Consider the following 21,264-nt stretch of genomic DNA (forward strand, 5'->3'; position numbering starts at 1 on the left):
AAGGAAAAAATTACTGTGTAAATTAAAAGAAAGAGAAAGCACATCCAGTAAAGGTTGGGAGATGGAGGTGGGAAAGGGGAATAAGAAAAGGGAGCAGGAAAGAGTTAATGTTTAAACTGTATTCTAAGGGGTAGGTTGTAGTTCTTGGCAGGACTAAGCATGAAAAGGAACAACAGCATGAGTAAAGTTGTAGATGGAAGAAAATATGCAACAAGCCTGGGGATAAGGGCAGGACAAAGAGTTGGGACACACAAAAAAAGCTAGGTCCATGCTTCTCACTGACCTAGTGATGTGTTTATATTGTGAAGAACTTTGCTTTTTGTTGTTGTTTAGTTTTTTTAAAAAGATTTTATTTATTTATTTGAAATAGAGAGAGAAACAGCACGAGAGGGTAGAGGGTTGGAAGGAGAAGCAGGCTCCCCGCTAAGCCAGGAGCCTAATGCAAGACTCATCCCAGGACTCCGGGATGGGATCATGACCTGAGCTGAAGGCAGTGGCTTAACCAACTGAGCCACCCAGGCACCCCTGTTTAGATTTTAAGTAATCTCCACACTCAACGTGGGGCTTGAATTCACAACCCCAAGATCAAAAGTTGCATGCTCTACCAAATGAGCCAGCCAGGTGCCCTTGTGAAGAACTCTGAATTTTGAGACATCTATCTCTTAAGCACAGTCCCTTCCAAGATGTTTAAAAAAAAAAAAAGATTATTTTGTGTTTAGAAAAATGTCACAGAAGGGTCTTGATATTTAAGACTGTGTATATGTGTATTTCTATATAATGGTTTAGACCATAAATTAGTAAATAAATTCTGTAAATGGCCAAATAGAAAATATTTTTAGACTTTGGGGGCTTTTATGGTCTCTATTACAATTATTTAATTTTACTATTGCAGCTGAAGAACAGTTATAGACAATACATAAATGAAAGAATACAACTGTGTTCAAATAAAACTTGTTCATTCACTTACAGGTATAATGACCTTGTTAACTAATGTTAATTAATGCCTCTAAAACCTCAGTTTCTTTGATCTACAAAATGGGATGATAATTGTTCCTGTTTCACAGAGTTGCAGTGAGGATTAAATGGGACAAATGAAAAGCACTTAGCAGAGTGACAAACTCAAGCCTTAGTGCTTATGAATGTTAACTTTGTGATGATGATACTCATTACCTGAGACCAAAATATAATCAGAAGGCATTAAAAATTTCTAGGAAGCAAATGAATCTGAAAATCTTGTTCTTCATTGTACTGATTCTTAATAATATCATTGTACTGATTCTCAAAACCATTTAGAAGTAAGGAAAACAAGAAACCTAAGAAAGGGGATGAAAGAGCAGTCCCTGAGTATACAAACTATCTTTTTTTTTTTTAAGGCAGATTTTCCCTAACCTGTTTCTTGACACTACTGAAAGGCAAACATTTAATATTCCTAAATGGATAACTTTTGCAAGATTTTTTTATTATCAACACAGAATCAACGATATCAACAAAAACAAATTTTCCCTCTAGAGCATATAATGAATAAGTTATTGGGCTAGAAAGTAAAGAAATAAAACTGTATGAGTTGGCCCATGAGCTTAATATCCTTAAGTCAACCCAACCTTCAACAGCATTAGCTCACAACAAAATGTTATTAGGTGTGAGGGGAGAGGGAAACCTTCTGAATATTCCTACCACTATCCACCTACCCAAGAGATATGGGTAGTTGGAAAAGATCCCCCACCCCAATGATTCTGTACCATTTCAATGATTCGCTTAGACCTGCTGCCTCAATAACTGGAGAAACTGGACTTTATAAAGTCTCTTTATATATAATATACAATGCTGAATGTTTAGATAAATGAGGCAGATCACAAGTATTATAGTGAATTTAAGGATGGAATAATCAGTGAGAACTCTCCCAGGAGATGAGACTGGTTTCAATTTTTAAGTAGAGAATGTATTTTAGAAAGTCAGTAATTTTACCAGATAACCTATGTCCATTATGTAGGTATTATGCTAGGTGCTGGGGACAAGGCAGTGACTAAGATGGATATGGTTCCTACTACCTTGTATGTCAAAATTCCTGATCCACTGTTAGCCTATAGTATTATAAGATACTATCGCCAAAGCTTTTGCAAGTTACACTATTGACTTTGATAATGTTCTTCAATTTTCTTTCCCAGGGAGGCAGAAATCGGAGTGGGAAAGCATGTGATTTCAACAGCAGCAGTGGCTAGTTCACACCTGCAATTCACATGGCAACTGTAGTCATGCAGTCCTGGTGACCACTTAGACATTAACCAGAGATTTAACAATTTAATTAGATTTCCTGTTATTAAACTCACATTGCAAACCTCAAATGAATAATTTTGAAGGTGTCAGACACAAAATATGGTAGGCTGCAAAGATGGAAAACATTTATAGAACTGTTTTTGATAAGCTATATTACAGTTTAATTAAAAAGTAATTTAAATCAAAAAATATTTTAAAGACTATGACCACTTTGAGAATAATTCTGTAATTAAGAAATTTTGAAACTGCCAAGAACATGTTTTAGTAAGAAGCTTTACTTACAAATTTTTTTTTCAGATTTTAAAAAGTCTAAAAAGAATAGGATAAACTTATATACAATTAAACTTAACTATGTTCTTACTTATGTTCTAAACACTTCTATTAACTAATTCAATCCTCATAACAATGCCCATTGTACATAGGAGAAAAAAGAAGTACAAAGACATACAAATAGTAAGAGACCAACATGGATCCAAGCCCAGGCACTTTAGCCTCACACTCTTAATCACAAGCTATATAATACTAAGGGTAAAATATTTAAAAAGCAAATATCTGGGGCACCTGGATGGCTCAGTGGGTTAAAACCTCTGCCTTCGGCTCAGGTCATGATCCCAGCGTCCTGGGATCCAGCCCCACATCAGGCTCTCTGCTCGGCAGGGAGCCTGCTCCCCCCCCCCGCACCCCCCCCCCCCCGCCTGCCTCTCTGCCTACTTGTGATCTCTATCTGATAAATAAAATCTTTAAAAAAAAAAATGGAGATAATGGTAATCTATAAAAAAATAAAAAGCAAATATCTTAGATAATAAGCTTTACAGTGCTTTCACATTTATAAGTCAAATATGTTAGATAACAGTAATAACCTTTTACATTTATGTATTGTCTTAAAGTAAAAATATACTTAAGTAGACATTATCTCATTCAAACAGATAACTCAGATTCAAATTCAACTGACCATTTAGAAAAGAAGAATGTATTAGGTACAAATACACAGTAGTGCTAGCAAATCCGAGAGAGAGAAACAGCAGAAATAGCAGATGAAGAGAGGTAAGGGTCAGAACCAATAGTTACTAAGTATCTGTTATGTATCAGGTACTAGATTAGGTAGACTATGAGTAAACTATCATGATTTCAACAATGAGAAAACATTAAGTTCATTATGAAATTAATCCAAAATCATATAGAGTCTAAGTGGCATAATAAGGATCAGAATTCAGACTGGACTGACTCCAAAACCTCTCTTCACTACCAGGTTGCATGGCTTAATAGATAATGGAGAAAAAAAAAATCTGTATTTTTTTGTTGATAGTAATATCAATATAAACAATAGTTTTAGGTGGCTATCTCAAAAACTAATACCCTCTTAGGCTGCATTAATCTAATCGTAAAGTGAGATTATCCTTGGTGTTATACTCACCATATGTAGAAAAGTGACCCACAAACATTTAGGCTTACATGAAATTTTAAGGTACTTTAAGGAATTTTAAGGAAAATTAAAGAATAAGGTAATGATAACTATTTTCCAAATAATTAAAGAGCTACGAGATAGAATTATAGATTTGAGATTTTGGGTCAAAGTAAGAATAAACAGAGGTCTCAAAAGTGGAATAGGCTGCTTTATGAGACATTCAACTAGAGTTTAAAAATTAAGTATCAGTGATTTTGTAGAGCAAGCCATGATCAAGGTAGGAGATAAATAAGTTTTACTCCCTGCCTCTATTTCTAATTAGGGCATTTTGGCTTTTACATGTTATGTGGTGATTCCATTTTAGTTTTTGGAGGGGGAAGGTGTTTTGATGGTATAAAAAAATCTAAAAACCACTAGATTAGACATACTACAAGATGTCTTTCAACTCAAATTCTATATTCCTGCCTGGTTCTGATTAAGGTCAAGAACATAAAATCATATCTTGATTTCACTTGTCAAAGCAAAACAAAAACAGACCAAACATACCATTTTTTTCTGCAAAGGCAGCTGCGTCTTCTTTAGTACTGAAGGTTAGAACCATGTTGGACAAGGGATCAGCCCTGTAAGAAACAATTTTTTTCCAGGATTTAACATTAAGCTTTGGCAGGGAAAAAAGGCTTATTTAAGTAAAGTAAAATGTTTAGAAAATAAATACTTGCTATAATATCAGATAAGTATACTACTAATGAAATACTTTATTTTAAAATGTTAACTTTTTTAATATATTTCCCTGTATTAAACTGAGATTTTTCTAACCGTACTGTCAAATTAAAAAATTTGTAACTATAAAGACATTCAGCTATTTTTAGTCCTTAATAAAATCATTTATTGAACTCTTCAAAAAAAAATTTAATTGAATTTAAAAATCCCAAAGGAATTCTCAAATTGACTTTATAAATTCAATACCAAGAAATCTACTAGTGAGTGCAACTGGAATCATCATTATCTCAAAAAACAGATGGCAATAACATCTAAATGAACCTTCCATCATTACATACAATAATTAAGCATATGGCCCCATGAAAAAATAAAGCTCCAAGAATCAACATCTAATTGAGTTTTTCAACCTAGGATTAGTGATAATGTTTACAAGTCTACACAGAATCTTAAAAAAATGTACAAAATATCACATAATTTCAGAAATATCACTTTTATTAGTACATTTATAAAAAGGTAGAACACTGGGGCGCCCAGGGGGCTCAGTCGTTAAGTGTCTGCCTTTGGCTCAGGTCATGATCCCAGGGTCCTGGGATCGAGCCCCGCGTCAGGCTCCCTGCTCAGCCAGAAGTCTGCTTCTCCCTTTCCTACTCCCCCTGCTTGTGTTCCCTCTCTTGCTGTGTCTCTCTCTGTCAAATAAAAATCTTAAAAAAAAAAAAAAAAAAAAGGTAGAACACTGCTACAAATGTTTATTATGAATCTCTCAAAAGCGAATACAACATTCTGTGAAACATCATTTAGAAATGTGGAAGTAAGAAAGTAAACATTTAGGATGTAATATGGATAATGAGAAGACACGAGATATACAGGGAGAGAATATACAAGAAGTAACCCTCACTGAAATGAAGATCCACAAATTATTGCTGCTTAAGAAAAAGAGCTTCCCATTGGTTAGCTGTATTAGTACCAATAACACAATTTTATATTGATCCCTCCTTTTCGAAGCACATATGATTTCCCAGTCGATAGTTTAGATAAACTATACTGAGAACAGAAATGTCAACATAAATATCCAGTAATTTTTATTTTTAATTTTTTAAAAAGATTTTATTTATTTGACAGATCACAAGTAGGCAGAGGGGGCAGGGGGAAGCAGGCTCCCCGCTGAGCAGAGAGCCCGATGTGGGGCTCGATCCCAGGACTCTGAGATCATGACCTGAGCCGAAGGCAGCGGCTTAACCCACTGAGCCACCCAGGTGCCCCTATTTTTAATTTTTTTAAAAGATTATTTATTTGACAGAGAGCACAAGCAGGGAGAGCAGCAGGGAGAGGGAGAAGCAGGTGCCCTGCTGAGCAAGGAGCCTGAAGCAGGGCTGGATCCCAGGATACTGGGATCATGACCTGGACTGAAGGCAGACGCTTAACCAACTGAGCCACTCAGGTACCCCCAGTTAATTTTTTTTTTTTAAGATTTATTTTAGAGAGAGGGAATGAGCAGAAGGGTCAGAGGGAGAGGGAGAATTTCCAGCAGACTCCCTCCCCACTGAGCCCAACAGTGGGCTGGATCCCACAACCCTGAGATCAGGACCTGAGCTGAAACCAAGTCAGATGCTTAACTGTGCCACCTAGGAGCCCCTGATCCTATAATATGATGAGTGCTGACATTCATGTTAGCTTAGTTGAGAACAGGAAGCAAAACAGAAAAACCGTAGGGAAAACTCAGGAGCCAAGAGCTCTATAATCTGTAAAGGTAGTATAGCCTTTATTTTTCTCACTTTATTTAGGAAAAATTACATAGGTTGAACAGTAACAACCTGCATCAATAAGTCAACATTTTTCCAGCCATTCCATTTCTATTCCTATTCTCCATCTCCTATATTTTGAAGTTCTTTTCTAAGTATATTGCCACAAGCAGCTTTCACCCTTTCTTATCCTTACCCAAAGTGCTATACGTTCCTAACTAATCTTTCCTCCTCCTCAACTCCAATCTACACTTCACCATGTTGTCAGATTAACTTTCCTAAAGTTCGACTCTCAAACTCATTGTCCAACTTTAAAACTTAAAAGAAGGAGGCACCTGGGTGGCTCAGTCGGTTAAAGCCCCTCCGCCTTTGGCTCAGGTCATGATCTCAGGGTCCTGGGATGGAGCCCCGCATCGGGCTCTCTGCTCAGTAGGGAGCCTGCTTTCCCCTCTCGCTCTGTCTGCCTCTCTGCCTACTTGTGATCTCTGTTTGTCAAATAAATAAAATAAAGTCTTAATTAAAAAAAAAAAAAAGAGGGGTGCCTGGGTGGCTCAGTCATGAGGCGGCTGCCTTCTTCGGCTTGGGTCCTGATCCAAGGGTCCTGGGATTAGGCCCCCATCGGGCTCCCTGCTCAGCAGGAAGATTGCTTCTCCCTCTCCTACTCCCCCTGCTTGTATTCCCTCTCTTGCTGTCTCTCTGTCAAATAAATAAAACCTTTTAAAAAAATTAATAAAACTTAAAATAGTTCCCATTGTCTACCAAAAGAATTTCTAAATCTCTTATACTTTAGCATTCAAGCACTTCTACAATATGATCAGAACACAGTTTCCAGTCTTTTTAATTATTCCCCTTGGAGGTAACCAACTAGTCAAACAGATTGCTAAGTATTTCTCTAAATGTAGCCTATAAGTTCCCACCAGCTCAGTCTGTTCCTTCCACTAGGAATAGAGAGAGGTCACTATCTCAGCATATAGAAGTCCATCCCAAATATCTCTCATGGTTTACAATGAATCTTTTCCATGAATCATTTACATCCTACCCTCCTCTAAGTATAAATAAACTCTCTTTTCAATCTTTACTTATATTTTTAAACTTCATTTGCTCAATTCCTAATTACTGAGGTTCCAATTTGGGTAATGGCAGATTTACCTACCATTAAATCAGACTTATCTGCCTAACAATTACATAATAAACTACAGACAATAAAAAAGCCCAACTGCATGAAGGGAACAGAGTGGCCAAAAGCAGGAATGAAAATGGAGGATTCAACTTTTGAAAGGAGGAAGCCACAGAGGATTAGATCCAGTTGATAGTTTTTCCTCTAAAGGTACGCTCTGGTCCAGACGTTAGGACCATCAAGAACTCAAGCAGAAAGCCATAGTCTTACCAGCACAGGCAATCTGGAGATAGGAGTTTAGGATTGCCAGAGCAGCTAGAAAGTTAGGGGAGGAAACAGTGAAAAGGAGGAATCTGCAGAGGAGGGAACTTCTGAACTGCACACAAATGTTTAAGGCTCTAAAACAATAGCTGAGAAGGCTGAAAGAACTAAGCAGAGATTTCAGCAGCTGTTTCCTTGCTACAGGGGAGACTGAGTTTGAAGTTCTACGGAGATAGAAGGACTTGGTAAGAGCCTTGTGCTTTCCACTGAAACCTCAAAAGGGCCATGCCTTTTTATTATTTTTATTTTAAGTAGGCTCCACACCCAGCATAGAGCCCAACCTGGAGCTTGAACTCATGACCCTGAGATCAAGACCTGAGCTGATACCAAGAGTGAGACACTCAACCAACTGAGCCACCCAGGTGCCCCCATGCCTTGTTATTTTTTTAACACTATGTTTTAGGACCAAGACCAGAGTAAAACTGAAAGAGACCCACCTAACAAAGCATAAAGTAAATCCTCCACAAACTCAAGGTAATCTATTCAAAATTAACTATCTTCTAGAGCAAAACTCATCACATTACCAGTGTCATTAAGTGGATAGGCATAAGGATAGAGAATTAACGGAATAACTTTTTTTCTTTTCCTTTTTTTCAGATTTAAACTTCTTAATAGAAATTGGCTGGATCAGGGATTAATTAGCATATTAATATGAAGTCATAGGTTCACCAGAAGATATGTACAAGAATCTTCATTTTAGTATTATGCATAATAACCCCAACTGAAAACTGTTACAAAAAGACAACAGGCCCAAAATGGAGTCACTTGTACTTGGCCCCACATCAGCAAATCAAGACTTCACTTTAACATAACTGCAATTTCAATTTCTCTCAGGAATGTAATCTTAAAAGAATTAATCTGGAATACCAGAGAGGTGAGATAATCAGCTCTTTCCTTGTCCTTGCCCCCTTCTTCCTGTAAGTCTTTCATTTCACACACCATTTAGAAGCTTTTCTATTTGTTAGATGGAATGCTGCCGGATTCAGGAATCACTGAATAAAACCAATTTGTTCTTTAAATTTACTCAGCTGAATTTTGTTTTTAACCAATTTAATGGCAGCAGTTGGATCTGAAGCAACTTTCTGATGGCATTCAGAGACAATGAGTGACAGGTGTATGGTACCCACAAACCCTTGAGTTCTTGGTCTTTTTCACCATTTCCAAGAGCCATGGGTAAGTTCTTCTTGATTCTGAGCTCCACTCTCTATCAATCTCAAGCTAACTTACTTACTAGTCAGTCCCATGTTGGGAGCTGCTGATAGATAACATCACAATTCTGGAATTCCGGTTTAATTGGTGAAAACCCCTAGTTCTTGATTCTGTCCCAAGAGCCATATGGGAACTGTTAGTGGCAGTTGCAGTTTCCCACTGATACGGAGCCTCCAGACCCCGTTTGTTGGTATTTGCTAGTTCAATTCTTTCCCCAGTCCAAGGTTCCATGATGGAAAATACTGGTGGTACACAAAGGGCTATCTCATGGCCAGGACACAGTAACATCTCTTGGTTACTGCCAATATATTAAGGTATATGTGTCTGTCTTGTGTTGTGTAAAGGTTAATGCTAGTGGGGATGCTGGAAGCCAAAAAGCTCCAAGAATCAGTGGGAACATGTTAAGAACTCAAAAGCTTCTAGAATATTCACCACCAAACTCAAAGATTCCCAGGTTTGTATAAGTTGGTTGCAGAATGGATTAGATTGACACTGTATCACTGCCAACCTCAAGAAAATTTCTGTGCAATGAGGTATACTGCAAAATACCACAAAATCCCCAATGCAGCAGCACATCCCTTTTAGGTATTAGTTTGGCTCTGAGACCCAAAGGCTCAGCTTGCGGGGGGGGGGGGGGGGGGGGAGGGGGGTAGAGAGAGGGAGATCCTTAAATTCTAAAAAGTTAGGCATGCCACCTTCTGGCACACCTGCATATTTTATCTAAGAACTATAGTCTCAGAAGCTTTAAATATCTAGAAAAACGTCAAAATTTTATTAGAGACAACCTGGAATTACAACGGCCATTACGGCAAACATTCCAATTAGATGAGATCATTCATTTAAGAAATCCACTTGAAAACAGGGGTTCCTGAAGTGAACAAACTTAGAATGGGATATGTGTTTTAATTGGTATTCAGAAGCTTGCAAAACGTATCAAATTGCTTCATTTAAAAAAGTGAAGCAAAAGGCTAATGAAAAATTAAAGACACAAGAGGTACTTAAAAGAAGTAAAACTGACATGATTTCTATTGCTCCCCCTAATCTTCCTTTATCTGAGTATTCAACATTCTATTAATCCTATATCTGAACAGCCATTCCACTCTGATGAGACTATTAAAAGGTTACCTTTTATGATAAAATCACCTGAGGCTGCAGGGTGACTCACTCCCTGGTCAAAGACGAAACTAAAAACCATAGTTAAAGAATTTCCTAAACCCAAGGAGGATCCCCAAAGTTTTCTGAAGAATTTATTAGGGTCATTATGAGGGCCTATGCCCCCAGGCTGCCAGATCTTGTAAGTTTGTGCACATGCCGGTGGGACTTGGTGAAGCCCACAACTTATATCAAGGACGATATCCAGGATCCTTAACCTTTAACCTAATCGCTTTGTGGACTAGAAAAGGTGTACAGAACAGCCGATTGATCTTTAAAAGCCACTCCCAGAATCCGACCCATTCACATTAATTGGTAAATTATTCAAAGATGAATCTGCCGCAGACTTTAAGCCCACTTGGAAGGTTCCTTCCTATAGCATTCTGGGGCTCCATATAATAAAGGAGATCACCCAATTTGCTCTAGCTGCCCTATTTGTAAATGGATTATTTCCTGAGATTAGTGGATTGATAAATAAGCAGAAAACATGATAGGAGACAACTTACTGAACTTGTGGTTAATAGATGAGCATTTTCAAAGAACTGGGGAACACCACCACAAACAAAGGTCTGCCAAGCTACTGGCCTTACAGCTACAATAGCTCCAAGGCCAGGCATCTGGGTCCCCCACACCACACCTTCCTAGGGGCCCACAATCAAAACAATGGCCCAAGGGTTGATGTTTCATTTGTAATCAACTGGGGGACCAGAAAAAAGTATCCTCAAAGGTCCTATGTAGGGGCACCTGGGTGGCTCAGTGGGTTAAGCCTCTGCCTTCGGCTCGGGTCATGATCCCGGGATCCTGGGATCGAGCCCCACATCGGGCTCTCTGCTCAGCAGGGAGCCTGCTTCTCCCTTCCTATCTGCCTGCCTCTCTGCCTACTTGTGATTTCTCTGTCAAATAAAAAATTAAATAATTAAAAAAAAAAAAAGGTCCTATGTAAATCTGTCAACATCAGCTCAAGTGAAGTAGATGTTTCCTCCAGAAATATTAGTAAAAAATATTTAGCCAACTGAGCAGGTAAACTTAACTTATTCTACCTACTAGAAAAAGAACTTAGATCCAACTTCTTTTATATATACTTAGTGAGTTGTGTATTACTGTACCTGATTCATGGCAGTAATTTTAAAACAGAAGTTGTAAGTTCTCCATTACATCTGTCTGTATGTCTACATGTGTCTAAATATATGTGTTACAGCTTTTTTTTTATCTAGATGGTATTGGTAAAATTAATTTGTAAAAGAGCTCTCTTTAATTGGTTTAAAGAAAATTAAGCATTTTTTGAATTAAGGTATCCCTAAATTTCTCAGATATAAAGAGAAACTAACCCAATGCTTTTCATATTAATCATATTCAGCATCAAAGCTAATTTAAGCTTGTTGGTTTAATTAAAATAGGTCTTTAAAGTTATCAATAGTGAATGTAATGCAGACATACAACTTTTATTCTACTTGGGCTTAGTAGTCAAATATGTTCACATTATCTCTGTTACAGAACTTGTCAGCAAGAAAAGTAACAATATGATGAATTTTCATAAGTTATCTAAATATAATTATTGAGAATGAGTGAATTAAACATTTATTTATTTTAGAGCACGCACCTGCATGAGAGTGGGGAGGGGCAGAAGGAGAGACAAAATCCCAAGCACACTCCTCACTGATTGTGGAGCCCTACTTGGGGCTCAATCTCATGACTCTAGGATCATGAATGGAGCCAAAACCAATAGTTGGATGCTTAATTAAATGAGCCAACCAGTTGTCCCAAGAACAAGCGAATTAAATAGATGAAAGCAGGATAAAAGTTTTTTGATGAATTTTTAAAATCGTTTCCCCAAATCTTTTTGTTAACCTGAAACCTTAAAGTTGTGTTAAATTAAGTGATGGAGGATCATTAAATACATAGAACATTTACAAATAAAACTGAAATATTAATTACTGAATACAGGTTTATCTGTATTCCGATTACTTTGGCTCCCTTTTACAGAGGAACTATAAGTATTTGGATCTATTAATAAACATGTTTTGTGTCTGAGAAATTTACTACAAGAAAACATGCATTTCCAGAAACAATAAAAAGTATTTATGAGTCTACCAATTCACAGAGTGCTAGAGTAAAGAAAAAAAAATTCATAACTATTTACTTCTTTATTTTCATTAAAAGTTAAGATTTTTAGGGCATCTGGGTGGCTCAGTTGGTTAAGCCACTGCCTTCAGCTCAGGTCACAGTCCCAGAATCCAAGGATTGAGTTCCACATCAGGCTCCCTGCAAGTCTTCTTCTCCCTCTGACCCTCCCCGTTCTTGTGCTTTCTTACTCTCAATTAAATACATAAAATCTTCAAAAAAAAATTAAGATTTTTAGGGGCACTTGCCAATTGGTAGAGCTTGCAACTTTTGATCTCATCAGGGTCATGAGTTTAAGCCCCACGCTGGGCACAGAGCCTACTTTATTTTAAGGTTTCTACGGTTAAAAATTCCAATATATGTAATTAAAGCCACTAAAGTTTGAGGAAAAGGAATCTTTGGACAGGAACATTAGGCATGGTCAAGACTGGCTAAGATTAGAATAAATTTAGGTGAAGGTAGAATAAATTTAGGTGAAGGTGTTTTATGGTAAGCTAGCATAGGGGCACCGAGGTGGCTCAGTCCCTTAAGCATCTGATTCTTGATTTCGGCACAGGTCATGATCTCAGAATCATGAGATCTTGCCCTGTGTCAGGCTCCACACTGAGTGTGAAGCCTGCTTAAGATTTTCTCTCCAAGATACCTGGGTGGCTCAGTCTGTTAAGCGGCTGCCTTTGGCTTGGGTCACGAAGCCAGGGTCCTAGGATTGAGTCCCACATCCGGTTCCTTGCTGGGCAGGGAGCCTGCTTCTCCCTCTCCCTTTGCCTGTTGCTCTGCCTGCTTGTGCGCAGGCGCTCTTTCTGTCAAATATATAAATAAAATCTTAAAGAAAAAAAAAGATATTCTCTCTGCCTCTGCCCCTCCCCTACTCATGTGTACTCTCTGAATAAATTAAATAAACAAACTAGTGCTAAATTAGAATGTGTTTTTTTCTCTGTGAAAAGGAAAAAGTTTTCTTGGACTACTGGTTTGCTTTTGATAAGAGACTAAAAATTTCTTTTTCCTTTCCCTTTTAAAGTAATCTGCCTAGAAAACAAAGATTTTATCATCTCAAAATAATTTCATATGTTTCATGGTGTTTTTATCAGGTCTTTAATTAAGAACACTGAATCTTCCCTATTAGAACAACTAAGGTTATTATTTTACAATGATTTAACTTTTTGTATTTGCCCCCCAAGTCTTTAATTTATGGTTAACTGGATAACTATTGTTTCACAGTAATCTATGATCCTACTTGATGGAGTGTTTTTTGTTTTTTAAAGATTTTATTTATTTGACAGATCGAGATCACAAGTAGGCAGAGAGGCAGGCAGAGAGAGAGAGAGGAGGAAACAGGCTCCCTGCCAAGCAGAGAGCCCAATGTGGGGCTTGATCCCAGGACCCTGGGATCATGATCTGAGCTGAAGGCAGAGGCTTTAACCCACTAAGCCACCCAGGTGCCCCTGATGGAGTGTTTCTTAATCTATGATATTTTTAATCAACTTCCCACAAATTAAACTCCAAATGAAGTATTTTTGACCTTGAGCTAAACTGAGGATTTTCTAGGGGTCCCTGGAAAACTAGAAAAGATCTGTATTCTCTCCTTATAAAAAGAGAGATGTTAAACTAATTAGGCTTATTTGGTGTGTTAAATGACAGGAGAAGCATAGTCAAATAAAATATTAAGCCTTCTTTATGTTGTATTTACACAGGTACGGATTTTAAGTGTTCTAAAAATTATATGAAATTCTTAGAAATCTGATATCCTGGTATAATGTTATCGCTCATAATTCTACTTATTATCTTAAAATATTGTGTAACACAAAAATAACCAAATTTCCTTGTCAATTCCATTATAAGGGACTTAACCACAGACATTTTTAAGTCTTGTCATTGAGAGAGATGTTGTTTTACTCTGATGCTTAAATATTCCTGCTAAAGTGCTACATTTTCAAGGAGATTCATGGAAAGGATTTTGAGAAGTACAGGTTTCTTTTTTTAAGATTTTTTTTTTTTTTAAAGTAATCTCTATACCCATTGTGGGCTCAAACTTACAACCCCAAGATCAAGAGTTATATGCTCTACTGACTGAGTCAGCCAGATGCCCTGACAAGTATAGGTTTCTGATAACTAAAATCATAAAACTGAACTGGGCAGGAATTTCCAGAACTATTAGAAAAAACTGTATTCAAAAATTAATAACATGGTGGGTAGGGCACATGCAGCTCTCACAGCAGTGAGTCAAGCCCTGTGTTGGGCAAAGAGCCTACTTAAAAAAACAAAGAATTAGTAACAGGAATGAATGAGGAAAATTTATTTTTTATCATTTCTTGTTTGAAATATTGCTGGTTCTTTAATGTTTTGTTTTTCCAGATTTTGCAAAACTTTTTACCTTAAACTATTTATGACTTACCACAGTTTGGTAAAGTATACCTTTGTAAATAAAGATGAAATTCTTGAGTATTCCTTTTTTTAAGTAGGCTCCATGACCAATGTGCAGCCCAAAGCAGGACTTGAACAAACGACCCTGACATCAAGACCTGAGCTGAGATCATGAGATGGCTGCTTAACCAACTGAGCAACCCAGGCACCCCATGTATATTCTTTTCATAATAATATAGTTAATTATTTACACAGCTTAAATAAAAATCTATTCTCCTTATAACAAGGCACAACTGGAAATATTGGCTTTGTCACCAAGGCTTTGACTGGAATGGTTCTGGAAATAAAATCTGATGGCAAGTCCATTAGAAGCTTTGGAGAGTTCAAAGATTCCTTATGAAAAGTTCCAGCAAAGCAGTCTTCAAAAAAAACTTATATGGTCAATCACTATTCTCACTGTACTTATAAAAATAATCAGGCCAAGTTTACTGTAAACAAATTTGTTTTACTGTAATTATCTTTGGTTTTTTAAAAAAAAAAGTGGAGTTCATTGTAGAAAGTAAGATAATGTCTGCATTTTTTAAGTGTTAGATTCTTGTCCTATTAACTATTTTTGAGGTTTTGTTATATGCCTGTAAACTGGACTAGATACTGAATTTTTCTAGTTTCCTCAAATATCTGGCTACAACTTTCCACAGTAATATTTTCAATTTTCTCCCACCCTTGGAATCACTAAGTCCAAAGATAGCCCTTGAATCTCCTTGGAAGGGGCTATCCCATTTTCTCCTCACCACCAAACGGCAGACAAACTACAAGGACTAGAACCTCAGCCATATATTTCACAGCTTAAAAAGGCTTCGCTTAACATCTCTCCCATAAAAACATTGGAAACCTTCAAAACAAATTGAAGTAGAGAAGTAGGTGACACTGATGTATGCTATTTCCTCCTAAGACGCCAAATCAAGACGTTATACTTAAGCTAAAACCCTCTCTTTTTTTGTTTTAATTAACATATAATGTATTATTTGCCCCAGGGGTACAGGTCTGTGAATCATCAGGCTTACACACTTCATAGCACTCACCATAGCACATATCCTCCCCAATGTCCATAACCCAACCACCCTCTCCATACCCTCCTCCCCCAGGCAACCCTCAGTTTGTTTTGTGAGATTAAGAGTCTCTTATGTAAAACCTCTCTTTTTGTCATCAAAAACTCTGATCTATATACTAGAGACCCCTTGGTTCATTTCCATGTCTTTTGTTGAAAACCTCAAAACTTGAAGAACTTTGCATCCAGGCTCTATATAAAGAAAGGGACACAGGCAAGGGTAAGCAGAATAAAAGTGCCTGTGTGGTCTACAGACAATTAAAATATTACTGGCTTCCATAGCTGTCACCTTTCCAGTCTGGAGCCACAGATTAAGATGGGAATTACTGGGAGGCATTCAGGATTCACTTCCTTTGGCAGGACTCTACTTCCCTGGTCAACAACACCTGTTATGGATTACCACTTCTGAGGAAGTTGAAACTTAGTTAAATAAGATCACTGAGAAAGCCACTTGGTGTAAAAAGGTGATTCCTTCCATGGAATCTTTGACTTCAATTGATTTTGATTGGTTTGGGTCTTGGAGACTATGGTTCAAAAATCCAATCGAAACACTGGGAATTATCTAGCTTATTATAACCATAGCAGCCTTCCCTGGCATGCCATATTCTTCAAGGCTTTAAATAAATGCACGTTTGTAGCCTCTACCCACTGAAGCAAATGTTCTCCCTAAGAACGAAACATCAAAAAGGAACAAAAAGAATAACCAACTTAAAAATTATGAACCTGAAGTCGGAGTCTGTCAAAGGGATCAAGACCTACATATACCACACAAAGGATCAATAAAAGCTGTGAGTACTTCAAAGTGGTAGCTGGGAGTAATGCTAATGCCTTAAATTTTAATTGTATCTCTCAGTTAAGCTAAGAGTCTAATTCTAACTGGGGCGGGGGCAGGGGATTGGGGGAGAGGAGGGATTGTTAAAAAAAAAAAAAAAAAAATGGCCCAAAATGGAGTCACTTGTGCTAAGCCTCACATCAACAAAGCAAGACTTCATATGTAACCTAACTGTAGTGTCAACCTCTCCCAGAAATATAATCTTAAACTAGTCAATCCTAGAATTTCCTAGTCAACAACAATGAGGTAATCCACCTAACAGACCCCTACTGTCCCCAAGAAAGATGAGGTGATCTGTGCTTTCCTTGTCTCTACCCCTTCTGCCAATAAAAGTCTTCCATTCTGGGGGTGCCTGGCTGTCTCTGTTAGTATAGAATGTGACTGACTTTTGATCCCAGGGTTGTGAGTTCAAGTGCCATGTGGTGGGTGTAGAGACTACTTAAAAATAAAATTAAAAACAAACAAAAAACCCAAGCCTTCCATTTTGCATAGTTCTTTAGAGCTCCTTTCTATTAGCTAGATGGGATCGTACCTGATTCATAAATCACTAAATAAAGCCAATTTGATTGTTAGATTTATTAACAAAACTATGCAAATGGCATCAATAAATAGTACAGTTGTTGAGTCTTGCATATATAGAAGAAAACATTAAAATCTCATGTGACTGAAAAGGTAATTATGACATTTCAGGGGTGTCTGGGTGGTTCAGTCTGTTCAGTCCAGTCAGTTCAGATCATGATCCCAGATCCTGGAATTGATCCCTTCCCTGCACTGGGCTCCCTGCTCAGCAGGGAGTATGCTTCTTCCTCTCCCTCTGCTGTGCTCTCTCACTCTCTCAAATAAAACTTAAAAAAGAGAGAGAGAGAGAGAGTAATAATGACATTTCAAACACTGACTATGGACACCTAAAAAATTCCGCCTGTATATTATTTTGCCAAATAAAATATAATTCTACTAAATTATAATTCTACTAAAATATAGTTCTACTAAAAAAATTCTATTTTGGGGGCGCCTGGGTTAAAGCCTCTGCCTTTAGCTCAGGTCATGGTCCCAGGGTCCTGGGATCGAGCCCCACATCGGGCTCTCTGCTCCTCCTCTGCCTGCCTCCCTGCCTACTTGTGATCTCTCTCTCTCTGTCAAATAAATAAATCTAAAAAAAAAAAATCTATTTTTTAAAAGATTTTCATTTATTTGAGAGAGAGAGCACAAGCAAGGGGAGAGGGAGAAGCAGACTCTCTGCTGAGCAGAAAGCCTAACACGGGGCTCAATCCCAGTACCCTGGGACCATGATCTGAGCCAAAGGCAGGGGCTGAACCAACTAAGCCACCCAGGAGCCCCTACAGTTCTATTTAAATTGCAGCATGGCAGATATTTTTAACAAAAACTCTCCCAGGTACTTGGATAAGATGTTAAATATCATGCTTTTCTACCATTAGACATAATTTAAACAGATAACCACTTTCAACTAGAGACTGGACATAAAGTGTTCTAGGAGTCTCAACAAGACTGATAATTTTCTAGCTTGTCTGGCTATTTTCTCTAGTAAGAGAACTTTAATTCAGCTAGAGGTAGTCCTGCTATTTAACATTTGAGTTTTATTCCACCACAGAGATTTAGGTCACTGACTTACTTCATTGGTGCCACAGAATTTATAACCACTTTATTCCAATGCACTGTAAATTTGTTAATCACAAGATCACAGGAACTTACAAGTTTCCCTCAAAATAGCTAATTTCTAAACTCTTCTCCTTACAAACAACGACCAAAAAAATAAATAAACAAAAGTGTCATTAAATTATTAACACTATTCACACATCGTATCTAAAACTAATATACATCATCTGGGGCCATGCTAACAGTGCTCACACTGTCAGCCATTTCATTCAATAAACAGTACTCTGAAAAGACTGTTTCTAGGATTTATTGTGCTGGGCCCCACTTAAAATGAATACTAAATATATATATGTAAATGTAATACATATGTCTGTCATTGAACATGATACCTACACATATGGCCTCAAAAAGTATACTATATAAGAAAAAATTTACACCTCAATATATTTACAAGGAAAATCTACAAAGAGCAGAAAACAATATTCAAATAAACCAAAGTACTCACGTTGATGCCCAACCCATCAAAGGATTTTCCCATCGCTCCCTGGTATCAAATTCCATCTTCCATTTCTTTGTGTTATTTACTCCAGACTGCATGTTATTGCGAGCAGGAACAAAGATCCTGACTTTTCTAGTTTTGATATGCTCTTCTGGAACACCAGTTAAAGTGGTGATATCCTACAGAAAAACAAGCAAACACATTTCCAACAGCCCATATGCACTCTGATGTGCTTTTACTGCTTTGTATACCCATACAATTCTATTCAGATTTATAAACTAGGGTTTTTGGCTTTCTGACTTCACTACTCTACTGTTTTACCCTATAAGTTGCTATTTTGATATATGGAAAAGGTATATTGGGAGGAGTATTAGGGTACAGTGGGAAAGGGTTCATGAAAAAAAGTTTAGGTCCCTTCTGTCCAATAAAGCATTGGCAATTTCTAAAGAGTCTGCTGGTAGAAGAGCCTGTCATCAGTAGACTCTTACTGCATGAGCTGGTGTAACTAGTAAGCAGAGAAAAAAATGTGAATGGATATTAAAAGTAAGGAGATTTTAAAAATTAGTAATTTTTAAATAGAAAAAAATCTATACCAGTAATTTCAGTGTTGAACTGCTTACAACAAGGCATCTCCTTTAAAGGAAGGCCTTAGCCTTTTGGTAAACAAAATCAATTAACAACTTTAATTAGCATTTTATCTCCCTTTGGTGAAATCTAATGAAAAGAAAATTAATTTCTTTTCATTTCAATTTCATTTTCAAACTCAATTCCAATGAATTTCTTTTTCAAATCTATTCTGAAAAAGTAAGCCAAAAAGTTACAAAATTTTTGCAGAAATGTGAAATGAAAACAATGGTAACTTTCTTGACTTTTTTTTTTAGTAATTTTTATCCAGTAACAAATGCTCAACTGATAAATGCACATAATTTTGATGCCTCAGATTAGACCTATTTATCAAATATAGTAAAAATCAGGAAACAAAAGAGTAAAGTAATTCAGAGTTTAAGTCTCCATTCAATAATGGTAGTAATACCATTATTTATTTGATTACCATTTTGATACCAATGGTAATCAAAGTAAGATCATTATAACATCATGATTCATTTACTAAAGTAAATTTTATTTTATTTTATTTTTTTAAGATTTTATTTACTTATTTGACAGACAGAGATCACAAGTAGGCAGAGAGGCAGGCAGAGAGAGAGAGGAAGGGAAGCAGGCTCCACGCTGAGCAGTGAGCCTGATGCGGGGCTCGATCCCAGGACCCTGGGATCATGACCTGAGCCGAAAGCAGAGGCTTTAACCCACTGAGCCACCCAGGGACCCCCTAAAGTAAATTTTAAGTAACTGGTTAAAAATAACAGTTAACATGAAAATGATACCAAATTTGTGAAAACCAGGAAATTTTGTGAATTTCAATTTCATTGTAATATATCTGCTAAAGAAGACAAATGTTTATTTATAGTTCCATTCTAAACAGTGCTATGGACCAAATAATTAGTGTTAATACTTGGTGCTGCAGTATGTACTGGGAAAATACTAAATGTATTTCTGACTGCACTAGTCTTCCTACTCACAGATTTTACAAAATTGTTTAAGTTATTTTAGCTGGCTTCCAATCAATCTTCTGCTTAACACAATACCATTCTACTTGCACCAGTAATTAATTAGGTGTGGTTACTTTGTCACAGCTTGTCTGTTTGGAGAAACAACCAAAACAATCCATACAAGTATTTATACAAATATGCATTCCTAGTATGCACCTACATTTTTAAAGTTTCTTTGCATACAGGATAAAATAAAAGCAAAATAAGTACAAGTGGTTCATAATTTTTAAATGTATGAATATAAGTTTTAACTGATAAGTTTTAATTGTCAAGTTCAATTTCAAAGAAATTTCAGGTATGATGATATTTGATGACTTTCTGAAGAATATTTCTCTACTCAAGAGCTGAAAGAGACTCCCGGGAAGTCCTCAAAAATCCATCATATTAACTTATTCTTTAATATTATATATCTTTATATTAAAGTCATATTTTCTCAGCTAGAGCTGAAGTGGCTTATAAACAAACAATGTAAGTGTGTTACAAAATTACAGGGTGAGGCATCTTTTCCAAATTCCACAGCAAACCCTCCATACTCAGTTCATAAAAACTCAGCTATAAATTAGCTCCTCTTTAAGACTTACAGGAAAGGAAATGTATTAAAACTCAACACTAATTAGCTTAGGAAGATGAGATTATAGGAAACTTTACTTTTTCTTTATAACCTCCTATATTGTGATAAATAAATGCCAAAATGATTTAAAAAAAACTTTTTAAAAAGGAAATAGCATTTCTTAATTTGTACTATTAACGTAGAAAAGGACAATTTTTTTGTTTTTCTTTTTTTTTTTTAAGGACGGAAAACCTCTCTTAAGTGGCTATAAAATGTTGCTAAGCTCTTTTTATTTTGAACTATCAGGGCTTCCATGGCTTCTCGAAGTATGGCATTTTTTTTTTAATTGATATCATTCCCCAATTTAAAGTTGGCACTGGCACAAATAAGTTCCTGAATTTTGAAGCCTAAGTTGTCCTGACATAGAATCCCTGTTTTTGCCTGCAGAAGACATGTAAGGTACTGCAGCGGAGTTGAGCTGCTGCCAAAGACTGAGGATGAAAAGGCTTGGCATCTCTCACATACTTGACACCTAAAGGGCACAGAAGCTCTAAAATTCCTAGTCCCTGTAGGCACACTCTTAGTCTAGACAAACTGATTTCTCACACTTTTAAAATGCATTACGACACTATTGT

General features: G+C 36.8%; 1 protein-coding gene across 2 annotated transcripts in view; it reads right to left on the reverse strand.

Moving 5' to 3' along the window:
- The window catches only part of NDUFS4 (NADH:ubiquinone oxidoreductase subunit S4), a 107,742-nt gene that overhangs the window by 17,350 nt on the left and 69,128 nt on the right, over positions 1-21,264 (reverse strand). For both annotated transcript variants that reach the window (XM_080803457.1, XM_080803458.1), the window contains exons 3-4: positions 18,479-18,651; positions 4,226-4,299 (exon numbers count right to left, since the gene is read on the reverse strand). In XM_080803457.1, coding sequence (XP_080659583.1) covers positions 4,226-4,299; positions 18,479-18,651 — 247 coding nt within the window. The remainder of the gene's footprint in view (positions 1-4,225; positions 4,300-18,478; positions 18,652-21,264) is intronic.

Source organism: Martes martes (genome assembly GCF_963455335.1).
Source record: "Martes martes genome assembly, chromosome: 5".
NCBI lineage: Eukaryota > Metazoa > Chordata > Mammalia > Carnivora > Mustelidae > Martes > Martes martes.